At 36.6% G+C, this 25199-nt stretch overlaps 1 protein-coding gene across 5 annotated transcripts in view; it reads right to left on the bottom strand.

Moving 5' to 3' along the window:
- The window catches only part of YEATS4 (YEATS domain containing 4), a 37452-nt gene that overhangs the window by 8331 nt on the left and 3922 nt on the right, over window positions 1–25199 (bottom strand). For 4 of the 5 annotated variants that reach the window (XM_081822047.1, XM_081822048.1, XM_081822050.1 and 1 more), the window contains exons 3-6: window positions 23328–23394; window positions 23132–23226; window positions 19864–19956; window positions 19687–19774 (exon numbers count right to left, since the gene is read on the bottom strand). In XM_081822047.1, the coding sequence (XP_081678173.1) occupies window positions 19687–19774; window positions 19864–19956; window positions 23132–23226; window positions 23328–23394 (343 nt within the window). Of the gene's footprint in view, window positions 1–12143; window positions 12793–19686; window positions 19775–19863; window positions 19957–23131; window positions 23227–23327; window positions 23395–25199 lie in introns of those variants that run through there. The other variant, XM_006743678.3, reaches the window with a different exon arrangement.

Here is a 25199-nt window from a genome sequence, read left to right as displayed (position 1 = left end):
GGTGCCCCTTTTATTATTTTTTTTAATTTTTTTTTAAGTTTATTTATTTTTTTGTAGTAATCTCTACACCCAACGTTGGGCTCAAACTCACAATCCCAAGATCAAGAGTCACATGCTCCACGGACTGAGCCAGCCAGGCGCCCCTAAATTTCCTAGAGTCTTAAGTATGAACAATGTTGTCATAATTAGACCCACATGAATTGCACATTTCAGGCCAATTTCACTTATTTGTGCTTGTGATATTGTGGGACACAGCTGGGCAGGACGGTGTGCCCAGTCCTGGAACAGGCTAGACTCCATGAAGGAAAAGCCTAGATCTGCACCTAGAATTGTGCCTCCGTGTGGAATAGACCAGATACTAAAAGCTAAGTGACAGAGAACACTAAAATGCCAGTGACTGTTTATTGACCACTTCTCATGTACTAGGCATGCCAAATGCTTTACATACAATTGTCAAGATAAACAAAACTAACTCCTCCTCTTTTGCCAAGAGTGAAGAAAATCTGAAGGATGGTAATAGAAGTGTATCATAGTTTTCTCACAGCAGGACGAACTACAACACGAAAGAGAGGAAGCAAGATACCATGGTAGTTCAGAGGAAATGAGTTTACTTGGGAGTAGGGAAAGGGAAATTTGGACCTGAAAGAAAGGAAATATTTTAACAAAAGAAGAAGATGGAAGGTGGATGAGCAGGAGAATGCAGGGTATATTTAAGAAATAGCATGAAGATTCTACTGGCTGAAATGGAGGGTGTGTGTAAACTAATTTTTTTTAACTTACAACTTTATTTTCAATTTGCCATGAAAGCCTTTCTAATTCTGCCTACCAAGGAAGATCTTCTTAGCTTCAGTGACATCTCAACTCACAACTCTACTATAGACCACACTGGGACTCTCCAAAGCCCACAGCACAGGAACCACGGATCGCCATCAGGGCGTGGGCCAGCCCTCCCAGGAGTCCTTGCAGCAGTCCGCTGAGCGTGCAGCTTAGATCCAAGGAAGCAAGGTGCCCAGCAGGCCAGCACAGAAGCTGCCTTGGCTTACAGGCCTACTCCCCACAGGAGCCAGTATCTCTTGTAACCACAGGGATAGCTTCTAGGGTTTCTGTGAGAGACACAGCGATTACTAGAGTCACAGCCCTCAGGAAGTCCAAAGATGTGACTTCCTGCCAGGGACCAATAGTTCTCTCACTCCAGAGGTCGTTTACCAAACAGGGATCATCTTTCCCATGTGCAGTGTTGCCTAGCAGCAGGGTGGACACTGTCTTTATCAAGTTGCCTGAGAAACCAAGGGTCAAATTCTCATGCACGAAGGGAAAAGGTTTTGTTAACCCTTTACTCATGCTCGCCCACACCCGCTCCAATTTCAGTGCTTTTTTCCAAAAGTAACTCCTATTAATTACTTTTAAGAATTTACATAAAATTGTGTACATACTGGTAGGCATTTAATTTAGATCCAATTTTTCACTATTAAAACAAGCAATGAACATCCTCATGTTTCCTAGCAGTGAAATTATTTGATTAAATGAGAAATATAAAATTCTGATAGATAATATTATATCGTTGCTAATTTTAATGCACACCAGCAGGTATGAGTACCAATTCCCCTTCACTCTCTGTGGTGCTGTTTATTAGAAATCTTTAAATTTTGTCACTACAATGAATGAAACATGGTCTTCTATTAATTTGCATTTCCCCAATAACTAGTGAGTTTACAGATCTTTTCAAATGTTTATTGACCACCGTTTGTATTTTTTCTTTTGTGAATTACTTGGTCATATTCTTTGTCCATTTTTCTATTGAGTTGATGTTTTTATTGATTTGTGGGTAGTATATATATCTATAAATACACCCATATCTTTTTTTTTTTTTAAGAGACGGTGGGGAAGGGCAAAGGGAGAAGGAGAGAGAATCAAGCAGGCTCCACACCCAGTGAGAAGCCCAACTCGGGGCTCGATCTCACAACTCTAAGATCATGCCCTGAGCCGAAATCAAGAGTCAGACATTTAACCAACTTAGCCACCCAGGCAACCCTTGTATCTATATTACTATATAGTATATGTATCATATACTATGTATATAATACTGTGTTAGGCATATATGCATACTACATATATATTACTACATATATATGGCACATATAAGTGTTGTTTATATGCACACACATAAATATTTGGGTATTGTCAGATATGTAATGGGAATATTAATGATTTTTGATCAGGACAACTTGGTGCTGGGAGTGATTAAGCACTGAGGCTCTGGAGTTAGACTTGAGTCTGCTCAGCTCAAGTGTTTCCTAGTATGTGTCCTTAGACAAAGCACTTGATCTCCTTGAACCTCAGTTTTCTTATTTGTTAAATTGGGATAATAATGTATTCACTGGGTTGTCTTTAGCTAAGTTTGGGGCCATAAAGTATTCAGTAAATGGTAACACTTAGCATTATTTTTTTAATTGAGGTGTAATTCACATACCATAAAGTGTATGAGTGCCTTTTTTTTTTTTTTTTAAGATTTTTTTATTTATTTGTGAGAGAGAGAATGAGAGACAGAGAGCATGAGAGGGAGGAGGGTCAGAGGGAGAAGCAGACTCCCTGCTGAGCAGGGAGCCCGATGTGGGACTCGATCCCAGGACTCCAGGATCATGACCTAAGCCGAAGGCAGTCGCTTAACCAACTGAGCCACCCAGGCGCCCTGTACGAGTGCCTTTTTAGTATATTCACAAGGTTGTGCAACCATCAGCGTGATCCAGTGCCAGAACATTTTCATCACCCCAAAAAGAAATCTTGTACCCAGTTACTCCCTGCCCCACCCCCACCCCCTGGCAAGCCCTAATCACTTTTTTTTTTCATTTCATTAATTTTTTATTTCTTTTTTAAAGATTTTATTATTTATTTGACAGAGGCACAGCGAGAGAGGGAACACAAGCAGGGGGAGTGGGAGAGGGAGAAGCAGGCTTCCCGCTGAGCAGGGAGCCCGATGTGGGGCTTTTTTTTTTTTTTTTTTCCACTCAGCAGTGATCATGAGAGAAGAAAAATAGGAAAGAAAGAACAAAGATGTTCCAAGACAGTCTTCAAAGACACCCCCAACTTTGCCGGAGTGCTGTAAAAGCCCCCTTAGACTCTGTAGTCCTCCACGGGTGAAGGAGGAGGGGCAGGGGGTTCTGCAGGGCCGGCCACGCTAGCAGGGACTTGCTCCAAATCCAGAGTGGAGGGCATCTCCCTGGTTTCATCAGTTTTCTTGGTAAATCTCTCTTCTCTGGTGGTCATGGTGACTCTGCGCCTGGTCACCTCGGAGGCCAGGTCTCCGTAGGGCAGGTTATTGTCATTGACCGTGGGGCTCTTCTGAGCCATAGGCTTGCACTCAGAGGACTCAAGGAATTTGGGTTCACGGCAACTATGAATCTTTCGATCCCCGCTCAGCTCAGTTTGGGGCCCCTTCCACACTTGAGCTCATGGTCTCGGAAAGAAATGCCCCCGTTATAGACTCTGGATCCACATGTCAGCTATGCCACCTCCTCAGAGGAGGAAAAGACCAAAAAAAAAAGCTCTAGGCCAAATGTGGGGCTTGAACTCACGACCCTGAAATGAAGTCACATGCCCTACTGACCGAGCCAGCCCAGGTGCCCCTAAGCCCCTCACTTTCTATCTCTGTGGATTTGCCTATTCTGTACATTTCATATACGTGGAATGATACACTATATGAGCCTTTTGTGTCTGGAATCTTTCATTTAGCATGTTTATGAGGTCTATTCATATTGTAACATATTATAGCACTTCATTCACTTTTATTGCTGAATAATCCATTGTACTGATATACCACATCTGATTTATCCACTCATTAGCCGATGGACATTTGGAATGTTTGTACTTTTGGCTATTATAAATAATGCTGCTACAAATATTCATGTACAAGTTTTTGTTTGGACATATATTTTCAATTCTCTTAGGTATATACCTAGAAGTAGAATTGCTGGGTCACGCAGTAACTCCATGTTTAACTTTTTTTTTAATTTATTTAAGCAATCTCTACACCCACTGTGGGGCTCAAACTCATGACCCTGAAATTAAAAGCTGCATGTTCCACCAACTGAGGTAGCCAGGCAGCCCTATGTTTAACTTTTTAAGAAACTCCCAAGCTGTTTTCATCAGCAGCCACGCTGATTTACATTCTCACCAGCAATGTATGAGAGTTTCAATTTCTCCACATCCTTGTAAACATTTGTTATTGCCTCTTTTATTATAGTCATCCTAGTGAGGTGGTATCTCATGATGGTTCTGATTTGCATTTCCCTAATAACAAATGATGTTGAGCATCTTTTCATGTGCTTATTGTCCACTTACAATTCTTCTTTGGATAAATGGAGAAATTAAAATCTTTTGCCCAATTTTTAATTGGTTCTTTTTGAGTTGTAAGAGTTCTTCATATGTTCTGGATACTAGCCTCTTTTTAGACGTATGGTTTGCAAATATTTTCCCCCATTCTGTGAATCATCTTTTCACTTTCTTGATAATGATCTTTGAAGCATAAAAGTTTTTAATGATGAAGTTCAATTTATCTATTTTTCTTTAGTTACTTGAACTTTAGGTGTCATATTCCTAAGTATTTTATTCTTTTTGATGCTGTTATAAATAAAATTGTTTTCTTAACTTTCTTTTCAGTTCATTGCTAGTGTATAGAAATATAACTGACTTTTGTATATTGATCCTGTATCCTGCAACCCTACTAGACCCATTTATTAGCTCTAGTAGTTTGTGTGTGTGTATGTTTCTTAGGATTTTTCTAAGTACAAGATCAATGTTATCTGCAAATAGAGATAGTTTACTTCCTGCTTTCTAATCTAGATGCCTTTTCTTTCTTTTTCTTGCCTAGCTGCCCTGGCTAGAATCTCCAGCAGACGTTGAATAGATGTGGTCAAAGCAAACATCCTTGTCTTGTTCCTGATGTTAGGGGGAAAACATCCATTATGTATAATGTTCATTTACATAAGTGCCCTTTATCATGTTAAGGAAGTTCCCTTATAGTCCTAGTTTGTTGAGTATATCTCTATCATAAGAGGGTGTTGGATTTTGTCAAATGCTTTTTCTGCATCTGTTGAGATTATCATGTAGCTTTTGTCTTTTATTCTTTTTTTTTTAAGATTTTTTTTTAAAGAGTTTTAATTTATTTTTTGACAGAGAGAGACACAGTGAGAGAGGAAACACAAGCAGGGGGAGTGGAAGAGGGAGAAGCAGACTCCCCGCAGAGCAGGGAGCCTGATGCGGGGCTCAATCCCAGAACTCTGGGATCATGACCTGAGCCGAAGGCAGACACTTAATGACTGAGCCCCCAGGCGCCCCTGTCCTTTATTCTTTTAATATGGTGTATTTATTAGTTTGCTAGGGCTGCCATAACAAAGTGCCATAGGCTGGGTGGCTTAAACAACAGAAATTTTCCCACAATTCTAGAAGCTGGAAGTCTGACTGCAAAGTGTCAGCAGGGTTGGTTTCTTCTGAAGCCTCTCTCTGTGACTTGTAGATGGCTATCTTCTACCTGTGTCTTCATATGGTCTTCCTAATATTTTTACAAGGACCCAGTCATACTGAATTAAGACCCACCCTAATGACTGATTTTAACTTCATTACCCCATTAAAGGCCCTATCTCCAAATACAGTCATATTCTGAAGTACTGGGGGTTAGGACTTCAACGTATGAATTTTGAGGAGACACCACTCAACCCATAACAGCCTATAACACAAAGTGGTTTTTACATGTTGAAACAACCTTGTATTCCTGGTATAAAGCCCACTTGATCATAAGATCACTTAATCCTTTCTGTATGTTGCTGGATTCAGTTTGTATTTTGTTGAAAATTTTTACAAACAGTTAGCTAGAATTATTATTCTTTATTCCTACCATTCAAAGTGCTTTTACATATGCTATTTCATTTTCCCTTAAACAGAATTCTATGAGGGTAGTATATTCATATTCACTAAAACAAATTGAGGCTCAGGAGAGTGAAGCGATTTCCCCCCAATTATAAATTTGCAGTAGTAGATAGTATAGACTGGAATCAAAACTACAGATGGGAAGAACATTAGGGGGATGAAAGAAAGCAGGATTTGTAAGAACAAAGAGAAACTTTGGCTGGCTGGAAGTGAACAGGGTCAATTTGAATGGCATCAGTGATCTCAGTGTAAGAACTGAGGTCATCTGCTGATGTGCACAATAAGAGTAAATAGACTTGTGGTTTCAATTCATGCATGTAATTAAACCAAGTAGGGATGACAATTCTCATTAATTTTGAGATCATGATTTGACCAGATTAGCTGAAAGGAGAATAAACCAAAGTTTTGATGATAGGGATTTGACTGTATCAATAACAGTACATCCCTCCTTCATTCTTGGAAAGTTAGTTTCCAAGGTGACTGCCAATTCATACAATCTTGTCTAGCCTTGATGGAGCCATATTCTGATGCTCTAGTACTATGACTGCTCAGTCAGAAAATGCTGAATTCAAATTCTACCTCTGGCCCCAACAGGTTGTGTGACTTTGAAAGCCATTTAATTCCTGCAAGACTGTATTCCCTCATCAAATGGGGGAATTGAATTAGATGTTCTCTAAACTCCCTTCCAGTTTTATGACTCTTACTTAGTGAATAAGGGGAGTGGTGATTCAGTTCACTGGAAATTTTCAAACAGCAATGATGAATTCACTAAGGGTAGACTAAGGAATTACTGAAGAGCAATGAAGCCTAGTATAGGATAGTGAGCAGTTAAGTCAGGCTGGGTAGCCAGTGGAAGTGGGAAAGTAAACAGACTGGGGTGGGTCTGATCTGGCTCACAGGAGGCAATGTTCTGATAATCAAGACATCTATTTTTCCTTTTCATGTAATTTTAAACTATTTTGTTATTCTTTTTCACTCAAATGAAATGCACTCATTGCAAAAATTCAAACATACACGTACATAACATAGATAGCAACAGTCCTTATAATTCTTATTCCTATTGTTAAGATTGGTAAAAACTCCTCCAAGTAATTTTTCTCTCCATACTCTAACATATTATTTACAAAAATAAAATCATGAAGTTTTGCAAACTATTTTCCCCTCACTAACAAGTATAATCCAGATATTTTTTCATGTCAGAGCATAGAGCTTTATTCATTTTTTAAATTTTATTTTTATTTAAGTAATCTCTACCCCAACATGGGGCTCAAACTCATGACCCAAAGATCAAGAGTCACATGCTCTTCTGACTGGGCCAGCCAGGCGCCCCTAGATCTGCTTTATTCATTTTGACAACCACAGAGGAATCCATTGTATCACTATAGCATAATTTATGCACATCCTTTTGATGCCATTTACCTTGTTTACAATTTTTTGATACTGCAAACAATGCTACAGTGAACATCTCCGTATATATCTTGTATATATGAATAAATGTTCCTAAACCATATATTTATTCTTAAAGGTTCAATCACTTACTTCAATAAAAAATTAAAATGTACATTTTAGAAGTAAAATTGCTGACTCAGAGTAGTTTAGTAGATATTGCCAAGTTATCCTCCCAAAATGTTGAAGCAATTTACAATCCCACCAGTGTAGGAGACTAAACTGTTTCCCCATTCTCTTGCTAGCACTGGGCGGTCTTGTTTTTTTTGAAAATTGTTCCTATCTCAGGTACATGCAGAATTGTCAGATTTAGTAAGTAAAAATATAGGACGTCTAGTAAAATTCGAATTTCACATTAAAAAAAATAAAGATTACCCAACTCCATCTGCCAATGGCCTGTTTCTGGTCTATCCTTTGGTATCATCAGTGATGTCTTCTCTGTCAGTAGTTATCTGAAACATTTATTTTATCCTAAATGGATGAGAAATATTTAAATTTGTGTATTCTTAAGATTTGGTGAGATCAAGCATATATATTTGCCATTTTTATATCCTCTCTAGTGAACGACCTGTTCAATGGTTTGTCTTCCTTAATGATTTATAAGAATTTTTTTATATTAAGGAATTAGACCCTGTTACATAACCTAGTTTTCCTTTTGACAATTTTTTGTTATTCCCCCCATTTAGAAGTGTTGCACTTTTATGTAGTCCAACTTATTAAGCTGTGCCATTATGAGTTTCTCAAATCACCTGGATACCTTGTATAAATGCAAATTCCTAGCAAATCAAATTTCTGAGAGTGAAATCTGGAACTCTCTCTTTAAAATCTCTGTAGGGGATTTTCTTCCTTTCTTCTTTCCTATCCCTCTTTTATTTTTTATCCTTCTCTTCCTCCCATCCATCCTACCAGACTTTTTTTTTTTTTTTTAAGATTTTATTTATTTATTTGACAGAGACAGAGATAGCGAGAGCAGGAATACAAGCAGCAGGAGTGGGAGAGGGAGAAGCAGGCTTCCCGCCGAGGAGGGAGCCCGATGTGGGACTCGATCCCAGGACTCTGGGATCATGACCTGAGCCGAAGGCAGACGCTTAACGACTGAGCCACCCAGGCACCCAGACTTTTTTTTTTTTGAGGGGAGGAAAGGGAGAGAGAGAGAGAATCTCTCCCCCAGTGTGGAGCCCCTCTTGGGGCTTGATCTCAGAACCCTGAGATCACAACCCTGAGATCACAACCTGAAACAAAATCAAGGGTCGGACACTTAACTGACTGAGCCACCCAGGCACCCCCTTCCTTCCAGACTTTTATCATATCCAACCAAGATTGAAGAATTTGCTAGAATTATTAAAATAAAAAATATATAAGTAAACATGTAAACTATGCAATTGGAAGCTCCTGTCATCTTCTGAGTGTGTATTGTGGTTAAAATGACTTATTCTTTATCAGTTCTTGACTTCACGGAGAAGTAAAGTAGAATTTTAATGGTTTCTTCTATCTGAGGTTAAAAAAAATTTTATTATGGAAAATTTCAAGCATATACAAAAGTAGAAATAATAATTCCTATTGCTCAGCTTCAAAAGTTATCAATATATGGTCAATCTTGTTTCATGTGCATGCCCTCTTCCCCCTACCATCTCCCATTCCCCAGATTATTTTAAAGCAAATCCCAAGAGCTTCCCAAACTCATTCCATTTGAGATCCAGAATTTTATGATTTCTGAGGTTCCCATTGTACTTTAAAAATTCTTTCCAACTCCAAAAAATATTTACTTATGTTCTCTCTAGCTAATACTTGCATGATCTCATTTTCTTTGGTTTCAATCTCAAGAATTTAAAGTCTATTACTATTTATGAAAAAAACCCCTGCAGATACTAGGGATAATGCTAAGGAACAGGAACCTGAAATGTACTCTACATGAGATTCCAAGTATCTATTCTTTAATATTCCAGCCAACAGTGCTTAACACCAGAATTTTCTTAAATGTTACTAATAGCTAGCCAGATTCTTATCTCAATGCTTTGCAATCTTGCTACCTGATGTTCCTATTTGATTGTCTTAAATTACTCCAATTAGTCAAAGAAAGGAGATTTGAGAAGTATTTATGCATGAATAATAATTAAAAATGCTAATGCTTTGAACATAAAAATTAAGTCTTAGAGGCAGAAAGGCCTGTTACTAATCTGAGTCACATTGTTGGTTGACTCAACATCTAGCTATAGTCCCTTAGTCTCCTATATATAAAATTTGGATAGCAACACTATCACACTATTTAGAAAACTGAAACTTACGCTTTCACCTTCTTTTAAAAAGTGAGCTGCCTCTTTAACTCAATGAATTAATCCTTGGTAAATAAATATTCTCTTCCACTGATGAATGAATAAATAAAATGTATATCCACACAATGGAATATTATTCAGCCAGGAGGAAATAAGTACTGATTCTGCTGCATCATGAATGAACCTTAAAAACATAATGCTGGGGTGCCTGGGTGGCTCAGTCGTTAAACATCTGCCTTCGAAGGGGGAGAAGAAGGGGGAAATAGAAATCAAGGGCTTGTAGAATATTTTTAAAGTTTGTATAATTCTCGACAAAATTTGCCACTTAAATGTTTAAAATTTTTTCAGATCAAACTTATAGTGTTCATTTAGACCATTTTTAGAATGTACAATTTTTAGAATGTACAAGATTGTGCAATCATCACCACTAATTCCAGAACATTTTATCACCCCAAATAGAAATCCCCTTCTCCCCATCCCCTGGCAACAACTAATCAACTTTGTTTTTACAGATTTGCGTATTCTGGAAATTTCATACAAATGGAATCATACAGTATGTGGCTTTTGTCTGACTTCTATCACTTAGCATTATTAATTTATTATTATTTAAGATTTTATTTGACAGAGAGAGACACAGGGAGAGGGGAACACAAGCAGAGGGAGTGGCACAGGGAGAAGCAGGCTTCCTGCAGAGCAGGGAGCCAGATGCGGGTCTTGATCCCAGGATTCTGGGATCATGACCTGAGCCGAAGGCAGACGTTTAACGACTGAGCCACCCAGGCACCCCAGCATTATGTTTTTAAGGTTCATTCATGATGCAGCAGAATCAGTACTTATTTCCTCCTGGCTGAATAATATTCCATTGTGTGGATATACATTTTATTTATTCATTCATCAGTTGATGGATATTTGGGTTGTTTCCTTTTTTGGCCATTATGCACAATTCTGCCATGAACATTCATGTACAAGTTTCTACACGAACATGTTTACATTTCTTTTGGGTACACACCTAGCAGAATTACTGGATCATTAGCATAACCAAGCTTAACTTTTTTTTTTTTAAGATTTTATTTATTTGAAAGAGAGAGACAGCAAGAGAGGGAACACAAGCAGGGGGAGTGGAGAGGGAGAAGCAGGCTTCCCGCGGAGCAGGGAGCCCGATGCAGGGCTCGATCCCAGGACCCTGAGATCATGACCTGAGCTGAAGGCAGATGCTTAATGACTGAGCCACCCAGGCGCCCCCAAGCTTAACTTTTTGAGGAATTGCCAAACTATTTTCCTAAGTGGCTACTCTTTTTTGCATTCCCACCAGCAATATATGAGAGTTCCAATTTCTCCACATCATCACCAACTTTTTTGTCTTGTTTTGTTTACAATTATAGATGCTTGGTTGGTATAAAAGTGGCATGTCATTGTGGTTCTGATTTGCGCATCTCCTCATGTGCTTGGTGGCTATTTGTATCTCCTTGGAGAAATGTCTATCCAATCCTTTGTCCATTTTAAAATTGGGTGGTCTTGAGTTATAAGAGCTGTCTGCATACTCTGAAGAGATCCTACTTAGATTAAAGCCAAAACAAAAATAGAGGGCAAAACTGAGCCATAATGACCTATTTTGGACTCTTGGACTCTTGCATGCCTAAAGTCAGACCTACCTCCACGAACCAACACATTCTTGGGGGCTAATCTGACTAGAATAATGGAGGGATAATCTCCCATGTCAGGGTCCCTCAAGGAGAATGGGACTTTTCCCCATTAGTTTTTCTGGTCAATCCCCAGTCCCCACCCTATACTGGGCATTGGATAGGAGGTAGGGGAAAGATGAATGATGCCTGGCACAATCAGAAGTGCTACTTCCAATCCCATAGGGCCTGGCAGAAATTTTAAGACTATGGAGACCTTTGCACAACCTCATAATGCTTGTAAGTGCCACAACTTAAAAAAATAAAGCAACAATTACTCAAAATAACTAACCTACAGGGCAGATAAAAAAGAAATCAAGTGCTAGATAGTTAAATACTCTACTACAGAGAATACAGAATCCTTACATTAGGTATAGGCATGGTTGCCATTAACTAATATTGTTACATGTTTTCCAAAATACTTTCCTACCTATTGTTGTCCCTAGGCTGCCCAGACAGATAAGCCCATGTGGCCTTAAGTACTACTACATGTTCCAATTAGATGAGTCCAAAAGTATAGGGCTCACTATGTGGATCTGAACAGGAGGCTAAGGAGAAAGTGGAGAAAGTAGGGGTCATATGTGAAGCTGATACACAGCAGCTTCCTATGTATCTTTGGAAAATGTATGAGGGATTAAATATTTTTCTACGTGAAAATGAATGACACTGTGGTAGTAAGGCAGAACAACACTTAAAATATGATTTTTGCCACAATGAGTGCCAATAAGAGATGTGTGATCACAATACAATGGAGATACATTCATTGTAATGAGAGAGCTAAGGTGCTTCATCAAAGAGAAAGAAACACATCAAGAGGCAGACACAAGATCTGTAAAATACATTTATTGAGTACTTATTAGACAGTGGGCACAACAGATACAAAAGAGGATGGGGACAGTAAGAACTTAAAAAATTAAATACACATGTTAATTTACCATCTAATTCTACCAGGAAAGTACAAAATTTGTACAACTTATACTTTATTATGAAATTGTGATGCCTGTCAAAAGGATAAGCTATACATACAATGCCAAAAATTTTTTTAAATTGTGCTTAACATCATTAGAATTACCCCAAAATGGGTTGATAAAATGCCTATACAGCATTCATTCTTATTACACACATATATTCACTTTAAAGATTGCTTGAAAAGTACGAATCCTTTGACCCCATTGCTGGAAATCTGTGGTCAACACCTACACGTGTCGTTTCTCTAAGAAACAGCATGGCATTTGTGGTCCATTTCTCCCTTAAAGTCACCTTATTTTCAGCTAGCTTAGTAACAAGCTCTCTTAGAACTGTTTATATGTCTTTTGTCTGATCATCTTCTTCAAGTTTCCTGATTTCATTTTTTAAACAATTTATAGTTTCACGACTTGCCTTTAATCTCTCCTTAAGCTCTGCAATTTCAAAGCTTGTTTTTTTTTTCGCAGCTTCTAATTTTTCTCTGGTTTTCACTTCAAGTTCTGCAACTAAGGAAAACATATTTTTATTGAACTATTTCATTTTTCTCACATGTCTAAGGTATGTCAGAGAGGAATAAATATGGCATTTCCTTAGGTCAGTTTCCACGATGAAATGTAAACAACTTAAGATACATTAAACATATGGAGGTGGGTAGAAAGTCTAAACTCTCACAAGAGAATCTAAGATGCTTTCTGCAACTAAGAATGAAATTCTGGCCATTCACAATTAAGATGTTAAGACATAATGTCCTTGAGGCGCCTGGGTGGCTCAGTCATTAAGTGTCTGCTTTCAGCTCAGATCATGGTCCCAGGGTCCTGGGATCAAGTCCCGCATCGGGCTTCCTGCCTTCTCCCTCTCCCACTCCCCCCTGCTTGTGTTCCCTCTCTCGCTTTGTCTCTCTCTGTCAAATAAATAAATAAAATCTTAAAATTAAAAAAAAAAAGACGTAATGGCCTTGTTTTTCTCTCCACATACATATCAATTTGGAAATAAGGTGGAATACAATCCAAGAGACACCCAGATAATATGAAGAGCTAACTAAATACAGTGTTCTTAAACATATGTACAAGTAAAATTTTACATAAACAAAATCACGCTGGTAAAACAAACCCCTATCTTTTAAAAAAAAAAGATAGCAATAACCACCTAGGTCTAAATTCCAGCTGTACCATTTACTAGCTGTGACAGTCTAAGTTATTTATTATTTCTATGCTAATTTCTCATTATAATGATGTGTATTATAATGAGACTATAACGAACACCTCATATTTGAAAAAAAATTTTTTTAACTTCTAGTTTTGTCTCATTTAGCATATTTTGTGACCTATTTCTTTCCCCCAAACTAGTCTTAATAGTTTTACAGAAGTTCTGGGAGATAATGTGCTCTTAGTTGAGCTTTTCTATTTTCTTGGTATTCGTGGAATGACTTCTACTGGTATTAATGACCAGCTACTAAAGAGGACCTAGCATCTTAGTAAGTAGATCTGTAAACTTTTATTTTTAGTTCGTATCTAAAACTTTACTCAAAAATTTTAAATGAATTAATGTACATAAAGTATCTAAGAATACTGTCAGGTACATAAAAAGCCATCCTAACTACCATTATGACAGAGAAACACTAAATATTTAAAACATTCTAGCCAGTTACATAACAAATTACTAAAGAAAGTATCATTACTGCAAAATAGAACACACCTATTTAAATATCCCACTTGGATAGTGTAGTATTGTTTTACAAAGAAAAATGCCTACTTTTGTCCAGCAGTTCCATCTTGTGGACATTTCAGGTAATTGCTGCTGATGACTATAAAGCACAGTTGTACTTTACTGTTGATAAGATGATCACTAACTGTAAGCAGCATGGTTTGGTGTGGGGGGGCGGGGAGGGAACCCTTTAAAATCAGAAAGACTTCAGTTCAAATACAACCTTGGCCCCTTATTAGCTAAATGCTGATTATCTCCTAAGTCTCCCCCAATCTGGTTTCTATTTGGTACAGTCAAAACTGTTATTTCTCAGAGAATATCTGAGAATTAAGTAATAAATGTAAAGCATCTAGCACATTAAAAACATGCAGTAATATTTATTTTCTTTATGGCTGGTGACTTTCTTTTTATGATACATTTTATAATACATGTAAAATATTATATTGCCAAAACAATCCTTATTTTTCTTTGTAATTTCTTTCACTGCTTAATTTTAACTTTGAAAATCATTTTTGACAATATAAGTACCTACATATGATACAAAACTAAAAGCTGAAAAATGTAGATAATGTAAAAATGTCTCCTTCCACCTCTGTCCCCCCAACCAACCAGTGTTTCTTCCCAGAGATAGTCAGTTTTAGGTTTCTTTGGTATCTTTCAGAAATATTTTGTTCATAGACAAGCACACATCTAAGTGTGATTTCTTCTCACCCCCAAAACAAGTGGTATCATACTATCTACACATTGCTCTGCATCTTGCTGCTTCACTTAATATTACGTCTGAAAGCCCATTCTGTATCCTACAGCTGTCTCATTCTTTTAATGGCTGCAGATGACTTCACCTAATGGACATACATAACTCATTAATCTGTCCCCTCTGATATAGAGTATTTCCATTTTTTCTTTTACACACAATGCCATAATGTGTATGCCGTGAGTAATTATTTCAGTATATTTGTAGGATAATCAGTACACTTGTAGGATAAATTCCTGTAAGTACAATTGTTGGGATATATGTACTTGTAACTTTGAAGGAATGCCAAGTAACTCTTAAAGGTTCTATTACTTTACAGTCCCACTAGCATTGTATGTCTGTTTTCCTACTGTATCAACTTCTCAATCTCAGTTACCCGGAAAGGTTAAAAATGGTATTTGAGGCTAAATTTAATTTGCCTTTCTCTTTTTACTACTAAGGCTGACCAATCTTTTTATGTTTAGGAGAGACATTTCTCCCCTCCTTTTTATGGATTGTCTGTCTTTCCTTTTTTTTTTTTAAGATTTATTTTATTTGAGAGAATGAGCGAGAGAGAGAGCACATGAGCAGGGGCAGAGGGAGAGGGAGAAGCACACCAACCACTGAGCAGGGAGCCCGATGTAGGGCTTGATCCCAGGACCCTGAGATCATGACCTGAGCCGAAGGCAGACACTTAACAACTGAGCCACCCAGGTGCCCATCTTCGCTAATTTTTCTATCGCATTATTGGCCTTTTTAATAAATTGAGGTATAAGTGACATATTAGTTTCAGGTGTACAACATGATGATTCCACATTTGTATACACTGCAATATGATCATCATAGTAAGTCTAACATCTGTCACCATAGTTACAAATTTTTTTTCCTGTGATGAGAACTTTTAAGATCTCTTAACAACTTTCAAATATGCAATACAGTATTGCTAACTATAGTCTCCATGCTGTACATTACATCCCCATGACTTATTTATTTTTAACTGGAAGTTTGTGCCTTTTGACCCCTTTCAGCCATTTCACCAACCGCCCACCCTCATTTCGACAACCACCAATCTGTTCTATGAGTTTGTTTTTTTTTTAAGATTTATTTATTTTAGAGAGCACATGTGTGTGTGAGCAGGAGGAGAGGGAGAAGGAGAGAAGTAGACTCCCTGCTGAGTGCAAAGCTCCATGTGGCGTTCAATCTCAAGACTCTGAGATCATGACCTGAGCCAAAAGCAAGTCAGACGCTTAACCAACTGAGCCACCCAGGCACCCCAGTTTTTTTTTTTTTAGGATTCCATATGTAAGATCATTTGGCATTTGTCTTTCTCTGACTTATTTCACTTAGCATAATACCCTCAAGGCCCATCCATGTTGTCATAAATGTCAAGATTTCCTTCTTTTTTTTTTATGGTTGAATAATATTCCATTGTGTATATATACCACATTTTCTTTATTCATTCATCAATAGACACTTAGGTTGTTTTCATATCTTGGCTATTGTAAATAATGCTGTAATGAACACAGAGGTGTATATCTCTTCTCAATTTTCAAGTTAGTGCTAGTGATTCTATTTTCTTCATATAAATATCCAGAAGTGGAAATGCTGGATCATATGGTAGTTCTATTTTTAATTTTTTGAGGAACCTCCAATTTACATGCCCACCAACAGTGCATCAGGGTTCCCTTTTCTTCACATCCTTGCCAACACTTGTATTTCTTGTCCTTTAGAAAACAGCCATTCTAACAGGTGTGAGATCATATCTCATTGTAATTTTTAAGTTGCATTTCCCTGAAGATTAGTGATACTGACCACATTTTTATGTACCTGTTGGCCATCTGTATGTCTTCTTTGGAAAAATACCCAAATCTTGCTCATTTTTAAACTGGATTGTTTGCTTTTTTTGCTATTGAGTTGTAGGAGTTCTTTTATACATTTTGAATATTAACCCTTTATCAGATATATAATTTGTAAATATCTTCTCCCATTCAGTATGTTGTCTTTTCATTTTGTTGGTACTTTTCCTTAGTTGTGCAGAAGCTTTTTAGTTATTGGCCTTTCTTACTGATGTGCAGGAGCTCTTTATATTTTAAAGAAACTAGTCATTTGTGATAGGAGTACAATATTTTTTCATGGCTTGTCTGTCTTTAGACTTCGTTTAGAGTGCTTTTTTTTTTTTTTTTTACTATGCAACAATTTTTATTCCCTTTCTCCCTCTCTCTCCACATCAATGAAAAAACATATACTGAGTGAAAGGCACTTTGTTAGATGCTGGGGTGAGGTAGATGATAGACAAGAAAGAAAAATGCAGTACAGTGTCATAGGGAGCTATGAGAGCAGACTGGATTCATGCCAGTGTGAAAGGGTGTGTGTATCAAGGAAGGCTTCTTGGCAGCAATAAAATCTGAGCTGAGTTTTAAACAATGAGAAAGGAATTAGATGGATGAAGGGGACATCACAGGCCCTGGAAACAGCACATACAAATCTGGGAAACAACAAGGAGTCAGGTACAATGGTTAACAGGTAGTTTTAAATCGAGTCGGGAAGACCTGATCCAACTTATTTGTCAAAAGGACAACACACACTATAGATATAGATTCTTGTTGTTTGGTTTGGTCATTACACTTTATTTTCTGACCAATCGTAAGACTGCAAAGGGCATGATGTACTTGGAAGAAGACCTAATTAGCAATGAAATCATAAGGGAAAACATTTAAAAATTTCTTTTAGCTTTTTCAGTTTTCTGCTTCCTATATATTAAGTGCTTATATAAGGAAGAAAAATTTGTTTTAAATTTCTAAATTAAGCCTCAATTTAGAGTAAATCAATCCAAAGAGAAATTATTATTTTTGCAAGCCAATATAACCTACTGGTTAGAAGCACAGACTGTAAGGCTTTTACAGAGATAAAACAGCTTATCGATAGAACAGATAGAACAGTGCAGATTCAGGTTAAATCCTGGCTCTACTGGGTGATTTGAGACAAGTCATCAAATCTCTCTATGCACTAGGGCCTTTATCCACAGAATGGGGCTCCTAGTAGCATCTTCCTCTGAGGGTTGTTATACCCATAATTCAGTAAGTTCAGAAATGTAAAGCACTCATCGAGTACACAGTAAGCTCTCATTAAGTGTGTACTATTGTTTTAATCATTCCTACATAAAATACTTTATTACACAGACTAATTTTATTAGTAGTATAATAAAATATACTAATAATACTAATAATACTAATTTTATTATTAGTATAGTTTTATGAACTTTTAATATGCTTCACAAATGTATTCTCTGACCTGATATTTAAAACTCCAACCATCTCCTCCCACCAAAGGTGTTCCCTTCCCTGCTGTTTTTCTCCATATCACCTAATTACTAACTTACACTTTACTGTTCTATTTATTTAATATCTGCCTTTCTCTCAATAGAGTGTAAGCTTCATGAAGGAGGGATTTTTGTCTGGTTTGGACACGGCTCTACCTTCTGAACCTAGAATAATGCCTAGTATATAAGTGGTGCTCAATATATACTATAAGAAAATGAATGGAAGATCAAAGAACAACTTAATGAATGCTGACATAAATGTTAACACAAGGATGGCAAATAGGTATCATCTTGAGTACCAACTGCAAATGACTGGCAGTAGCTGCACGGAGTGATGTGTATGGGATTCTGACGCCATGTTAGCTTAGAGGGAAAATATAACGTGACTGATTATCAGTGTGTCATTCTAGTATTCACCACCCCAGCATTAATCTGAAACTATGTAAAATGACACTGGTTAAACAAAAAGAGATAAGCTAGTTCACAGTACAGTAGTCCCCCCTTATCCATGGGGGATACATTCCAAGACCCCCAGTAGATGCCTGAAACCATAGATAATACTGAACTCCATACAGACTATGCGTTTTCCCATGCATACAGGAAAGACTATGATAAAGTTTAATTTATAGATTAGGCACAGTAAGAAATTAACAATAACTAGTAAAATATAATAATTATAACAATATACTGTCATAAAAGTCATGTAAATGTGGTCTCTCTCTCTCTCTCTCTCTCAAAATATCTGATTGTATTGTACTCACCCTTCTTGTGATGATATGAGATGATAAAATGCCTAAGTGGTGAGATGAAGTGAGGTGAATGATGCAAGCCCTGTGACACAGCATTAGGCTACCACTGACCCTCTGACAATGTGCCAGGAAGAGGATCACCTGCTTCTGGACCACTGTCGACCCTAAGTAACTGAAACCTTGAAAAGTGAAATCACGGATAAGGGGGGACTACTATGTACAAAAATATACAGTTGACCCTTGAACAACATGGGTTTGAACTGCATGGGTCCACTTATACATGGATTTTTTTTTTTTCCCCAGTAAATACAGTGCAGTACTGTAAATGTATTTTCTCTTCCTTATGACTAACATTTTTTCTCTAGCTTACTTTATTACACAGACTAAAATATATATAATATACAAAATATGTGTTAATTGACTGTTTATGAATAAGGCTTCCAGTCAACAGTAGGCTATTAGTAATTCAGTGTTTGGGAAGTGAAGGGTTACACAGATTTCTGACTGCTGGCGGGTTGGGTAGAGGACAGTGGTCAGCGTTGTTCAAGGGTCAACTGTAATTATGTTCTGCAAGGTTCTTCCCAGATTTTATTAGCAAAGACTAGTAAACAGAAAATGGTTAAGTGACAGGTTAAGCAAGATTAGTGAAAAGCTATGCTTAAATGTAACTAGGGAATAAAAGACAGTATTTCAGAGAATGCGAGAGGCTACTTTGTGAACAATTTAAAACATCCTTCTTAGAGGTTCTATAGTAATACATATTTTTTTTTAACTCTTAAAAAATTTACCTTTATATATCCTTAGAAAAAAATTTAATAGTCACTAATCCCATAATCCTTTCACCATTATATAATACATTATTTTTCAGAATTAATTATGAACTCATGGCACTTACATTCTGTTTCATGCTTATAGGCTCCTAATGTTAGCTGGCGAGATGTTGTTAATAATTGTTGCATCATTGCTGTTGGGTCTTGAAATATCTAATGGAATAGAATGAAAAAAAGCCCAATAACTTCAAAGTTCTACAACTTAAAATGCTTTTAAAATTCTCATTATAAAATCTTCTTACCATTTCATCATAGAACTCTGAAACCACTGTCTTTTTTCCCAGCATTGCATTGGTGTCTGACTGAAACAGCTTTAATAAATGATAGAGGGTTACCTGTGAAATAAAAATAGATGTCACATCTGTGCAATGGTTTTCATCATCGTGAGATATCATGATTTCTGTAACTGAATTAGAAAGTAGAATTAGTTAACATGTCAAATTCAGGATCTTATCTCAACTACAAGTTACTGTGTGGCAAATCACTCAAATTCTGTACTTTTATTTTCCTATTAGGTATTATTATCTATCCACATCTACTAAACATGCATGTTTTAAAGAGGGTAGGTATGGATGTTAGAAAACATTTCTACAGAGTGACAATGTAGAAAAATGACATAAAATACAGCTACAGAGATGCATGGGAGTAATTTTAGAAAAATAGAAGAGAATCATTGTGGTTTTCCTAGGGAAAGGGCCAGAGGTAGGGGAAAGAAGATGTTATGGGTTGAACTGTGTCCCCCTAAAAGATATGCCAAAGTCCTAACCCTCAGTACTAGTAAATGTGACCCTTATTTGGAAATAGAGTCTTTGCAGGTGTAATAAAGTTAAGATGGGAGTTATTAGGTAAGGCCCTAACCCAAAATGACTGGTGTCCTCATAAGAGACACAGAGACAAGGAGGGAGAGGAGCCAGGGGACAATGGAGGCAAAGATTTTAGTTATGCCACCAAAGCCAAGAAACACCTGGGGCTACCAGGAATCAGAAGACACAAGAAAGGATCCTTCCCTAGAGGTTTTGGAGAAAGCATGGCCAATGCCTTGCCTCCAGAACCAGGAGAATAAATATGTTGTTTTTAGCTACTCAGTTTGTGGTGCTTTGTTATGGCAGCCCTAAGAAACTGATACAGGAGACCTGTATTTTTTACTTTTAAAATATTTTTTTAAACCATGTGCATACCTTACTTTTATAATTCAAGAACAATTTAAAACTGCGTCATAAAACTGTCCTTCCTTGAATTTACTATTGAGACACTTAGAGGCATTCATGCAGATATAGACAATGAAAAACGTCAAGACAGATGTCCCTAATTTTGAGGGGTGTTTGAAGATTCTTAGAGCAATGAAAATGCCTAAACTAGCCACAAAGATCTTTCTAGGAATAAAAACCCAATTTTAGCATTTTGCTTTTAGGAACAATCATTCCTTTTATAATGGTTTGATCTATAATCTATAATGGTTTGATCTATAGATTTTTAATCTATAACCGGGAAACAGAAATAAATCACATATTACCTGTGTCTTTCTTTTATATTTTAAATAAAACTTCATGACTTATTTTAAAGAGTCAACAATTAAAAAAGTATAATGGTTTCATTATACTAAAAGAATATGACAACAGTTTTTGGGTAATAAAATCCAGGCCTGTGTAGATCTATACAGAAACCTATTCAATAAATTAATCACTGCAGAAGTACAATAAGCACTCTTTCCAAGAGTGGACTTTGAGAGTTGTCTCACACAAGGTTATATGATATAATTTCTTTCAGAGATTTATTTTCCAACTGGGAGTGGTGGATAGGACAGATGAAGAATAGATAGGTAAGGCAGCACATTCTCAAAGTAAAAATGAATTCCAAGCAATCTTACAAAGTTAAAAAGAGTTTCTGCCCTACTAGCATTACTGATTTCTTTTCCTTCTCTCTCAACATCTGCTGTATTTCTGTATTCTATTCTCCCTAATAGACTCTTTCCATTAAGGACAGGAGCAGTATCTCATCTGGAGCAGTATCTCATCTTTGTATCCTACCCCTTGAACAGTATCTTGGCAAATAATGGATATTTAATAATTTCTTGCCAGATAGAATATAATGTCTGTTGAGAGTATTCTAGAAGGACAAAAGAATAATAGGAGATCTGAAAACCTTATCACATGGAAAACATTTAAATGAGCTATAGATGTTATTCAGGAGAAAAGAAAACGAATGTATGAAAGGTTATCAGTAAAAAGTTCAAGGAAGCTTAACACAAACTAGAGCTTTCTTAGCACTAGAACAACCCCAGTTTCACTTAATGACAAAAGTCAATAGTCTTTCTACTGGAGACAGTAAGCCCAAACAAGGCTCTCATTTAAAAGACTGCCTAAAGGAATTCCTACGAAGGAAGAGTATGGCCTATACCTATGGGTCCTAAATCTTACTGCGCACCAAAATCACCTGGGTGATTTTGAGGGGTGCTGGCCCCTCTCCAAACCTACTAAATCAGACTCGCCGGGGGATGGGGCCTAGGAGTTTGAATTTTTAAAAAACAACTCAGATATCTCTGGTGCAGTCCACTAGGAACTAATTCTCTGAACTACAGGCCCAGGTCATAGCTCCTTTAGAAGCACATACAATTTAAAAAATGTAATCTGATTATTAAAGTGTAAATGTTTGGTGCTAAAGAAATGCACTGAATCTATCAAGATGAAAATTAATGGTGATGACCTGAAACGAGTTAAACACCAACCACACATGTGGAATGAGAGAGCCATAACTGAGTTGTAACCCTATGGGTTTACAAACAAAACAAGCTGAGTAGTTTTAGTCAAAAGAAAGGATAATGGAAAGAATGTGAGGTCTGAATGCAAATAACCTGGGTTCAAAAACTAGCTCTGCCCCAGTTAACTGTGTTTTTGAGCATATGACTTGATCTCTGAACCTTAGTATCCTCATCTCTAAAATGACGGTATCATCAACCTCCCAAAACTGCTGAGGGATCAAAGTGAAAGTTTTGAGGGACTTTTTACATTATCAAGCAAAAATCTGATAAGAGAACAAAAGATGAAAAAATCCATGGTTATAAATAAAAATTCAGGAATAAAATAAAGCTGCTAGTACTGATAGCAACTTGAAAAAACAAACTTGAAAAAGCAAAAAGACTGTTGCTAACTATGAAAAACCGGATACTCTCATTCTAGACAGCAGATAGACTCATCTCGTTTATTACTAATAACCAAATAATATTAATGAATTTTAAACCTTTTTTGCTGTAGTAATCACATGATTCCATGGTTTCTTTCTGAGAAATGTTCACATTATATCGCTTCTTTCTATACTTGAAAAATAAGTTTTGAAAGGCATTTCCCATAAAAATGAAAAACCTTAACTCATGGCAAGATACACCATGCCATAAGCTTACATAAAGTGTATCTGAATAAAAATGTCAACATATAACAACCTATTCATTAAGTAGATTACATTTTCACAATTACAAAAATCTGTTTTATGTTTGCAAAGATTATCATTACTCACAGGTCTCTCATTAGGATCAATGAAAAATATTTTGATGATTATTTCAAATTCACCCCATCCTGTTTCAGTAATTTCATATGGAGGCTTAGTAACAACTGAAGAGAAAAAAATAAAACTATAAATTATAAAAAATACAGTCTCCTACATCTTTTTAAATGTTAAATTTTATATTATGAATCAAAAAACTGTACTATACCTCTTAACGGATTGCCATAGCTTTCATGTAATTTAAATTGGATTTTCTTCACGTATGCTGACATATCCTAAAATACAGAGGAATTAGTTCTGCCATCTACATTTAAAAACTATGAGGAAAATACACTGAGCATTGTACCTAATTTTATAAAATACACTTTCCCTCAAATTTTATGGAATCTAATTTTATTTTCTTTTATTTTAATTCCAGTACAGTTAACACACAAGTTAACCAGTTTCAGGTGTACAATACAGTTTCAGGTGTACAATATAGTGATTCAATAATTCCACACATCACACAGTGCTTATCATGACAAGTGTATTCCTTAATCCCCAGTGGAATCTATAACTTTCTAAAAAACATGAATTATACCCAGGTTTGGTTTTTATTTTAAACAAAGGAGGCCTGAGTTGAATTCTTTCACAACTCGTAACATATAGGAATATACATGTCCCTAATTCACTTGTTTTGCGAATCCTGTTTTTATATATCTCTATAGACAATGCTCTAAATCAATTTTGATTTTCTATAAAAACAACAGTACATTTCCCATATATTTTACAGAAATAAGCATATAAACTAAAGCACATCTAAGAACTAAGCAACTTTAAAGAACAAAATTATATTACATAAAGCTAAGTTCAACTAAACTAAGCAACCTAAAACCATCAGATACAAAACTCCTTTTCCTAATCTTATTTTGAAGCACAGGAGCATATTCATTAGTTCTGGCACATAAAAGGGATTCTCCTACGGAAAGTGGCGTTTTCAAAAAAGAATTCACTGTAGAAAAATGTAAAACTGAATCAGTCACACTCGACAGTAGTATTCATTAATCTTTTTATTTGCTTTTGGGAAATCTTTTTATGTGATTATCTACATTTTTAATTGAGGTCATAACAATATACTAACATCTGCTTTCATCACTTAACATTATATTGTCAACATTTTTTGAGGCAGCTTTTCATAAGCATATTTGAAGACTCTTTGGGAATACTTTCATTCATTTTTTTCTACAAATGACCAATACTGGATACCAGATGCCACCATGGTAAATAATAAACTCTTGTCCTCATAGCAGGGAGAGACAAGAAAATCAGCATTTCAGTGTAATCTGTGTTAGGAGGGCAACAGGTACAAATTTGAGGAATGGCACCTAATTTAATTTTTGGAGATTAAGAGAGTAGTTTGAAAGAAAATACATTTAAACTAATACCTACGGGAACAATAAGAATGGAGTAGGTAGGAAGCAAGGAATGAAGACATTTAAGAGTGTCCCTTTGGGAAACTGAGAGTACTCTAGTATTGATGGAATGGAGGGTAGAAGGAAATGAAGAGGCAAACACAGCAAGGGATAAGCTGCAGAGGCAGAATTGGGAAAGACCATGGCAGGCCTTCTAAAACCGTTTTTTGTGTGTGTATGGTTTTTTTTTTTTAAGATTTTATTTTTAAGTAACCTCTATCCCCAACATGGGGCTCAAACTCACAACCCCAGATCGAGTCACAAGCTCTACCAACTGAGCCACTGAGGCGCCCCTAAAACATGGTAATTTTAACTTTATCCTGAGGGCAACAGGTCAGTCATTGAAGGTTTCTTGTTTTTTCTAAATAACAGCTTTATCAAGATATTCACATACCACACGATTCACCCATTTATAGTAACTATTCAATGGTTTTTAGTACACTCAGAGTTGTACAACCATTCCCACAATCAAATCTAAAATATTTTCATCACACACAAAGAAACCCCATGCCCATTAGCACTCAGCCCTAAATCCCTCTTCCACCCATCCACTGGCAACCACTAATCTATCTTCTGTGTCTATGGATTTGCCTATTCTGGACATGTTATAAAAATGGAATCATCCAATA

The sequence above is a fragment of the Leptonychotes weddellii genome, chromosome 5 (assembly GCF_054177405.1).
Source record: "Leptonychotes weddellii isolate Sample4059 chromosome 5, ASM5417740v2, whole genome shotgun sequence".
NCBI lineage: Eukaryota > Metazoa > Chordata > Mammalia > Carnivora > Phocidae > Leptonychotes > Leptonychotes weddellii.
Note: the sequence above shows the minus strand (reverse complement) of the source record. Positions and strands in the feature narration are given on the sequence as shown.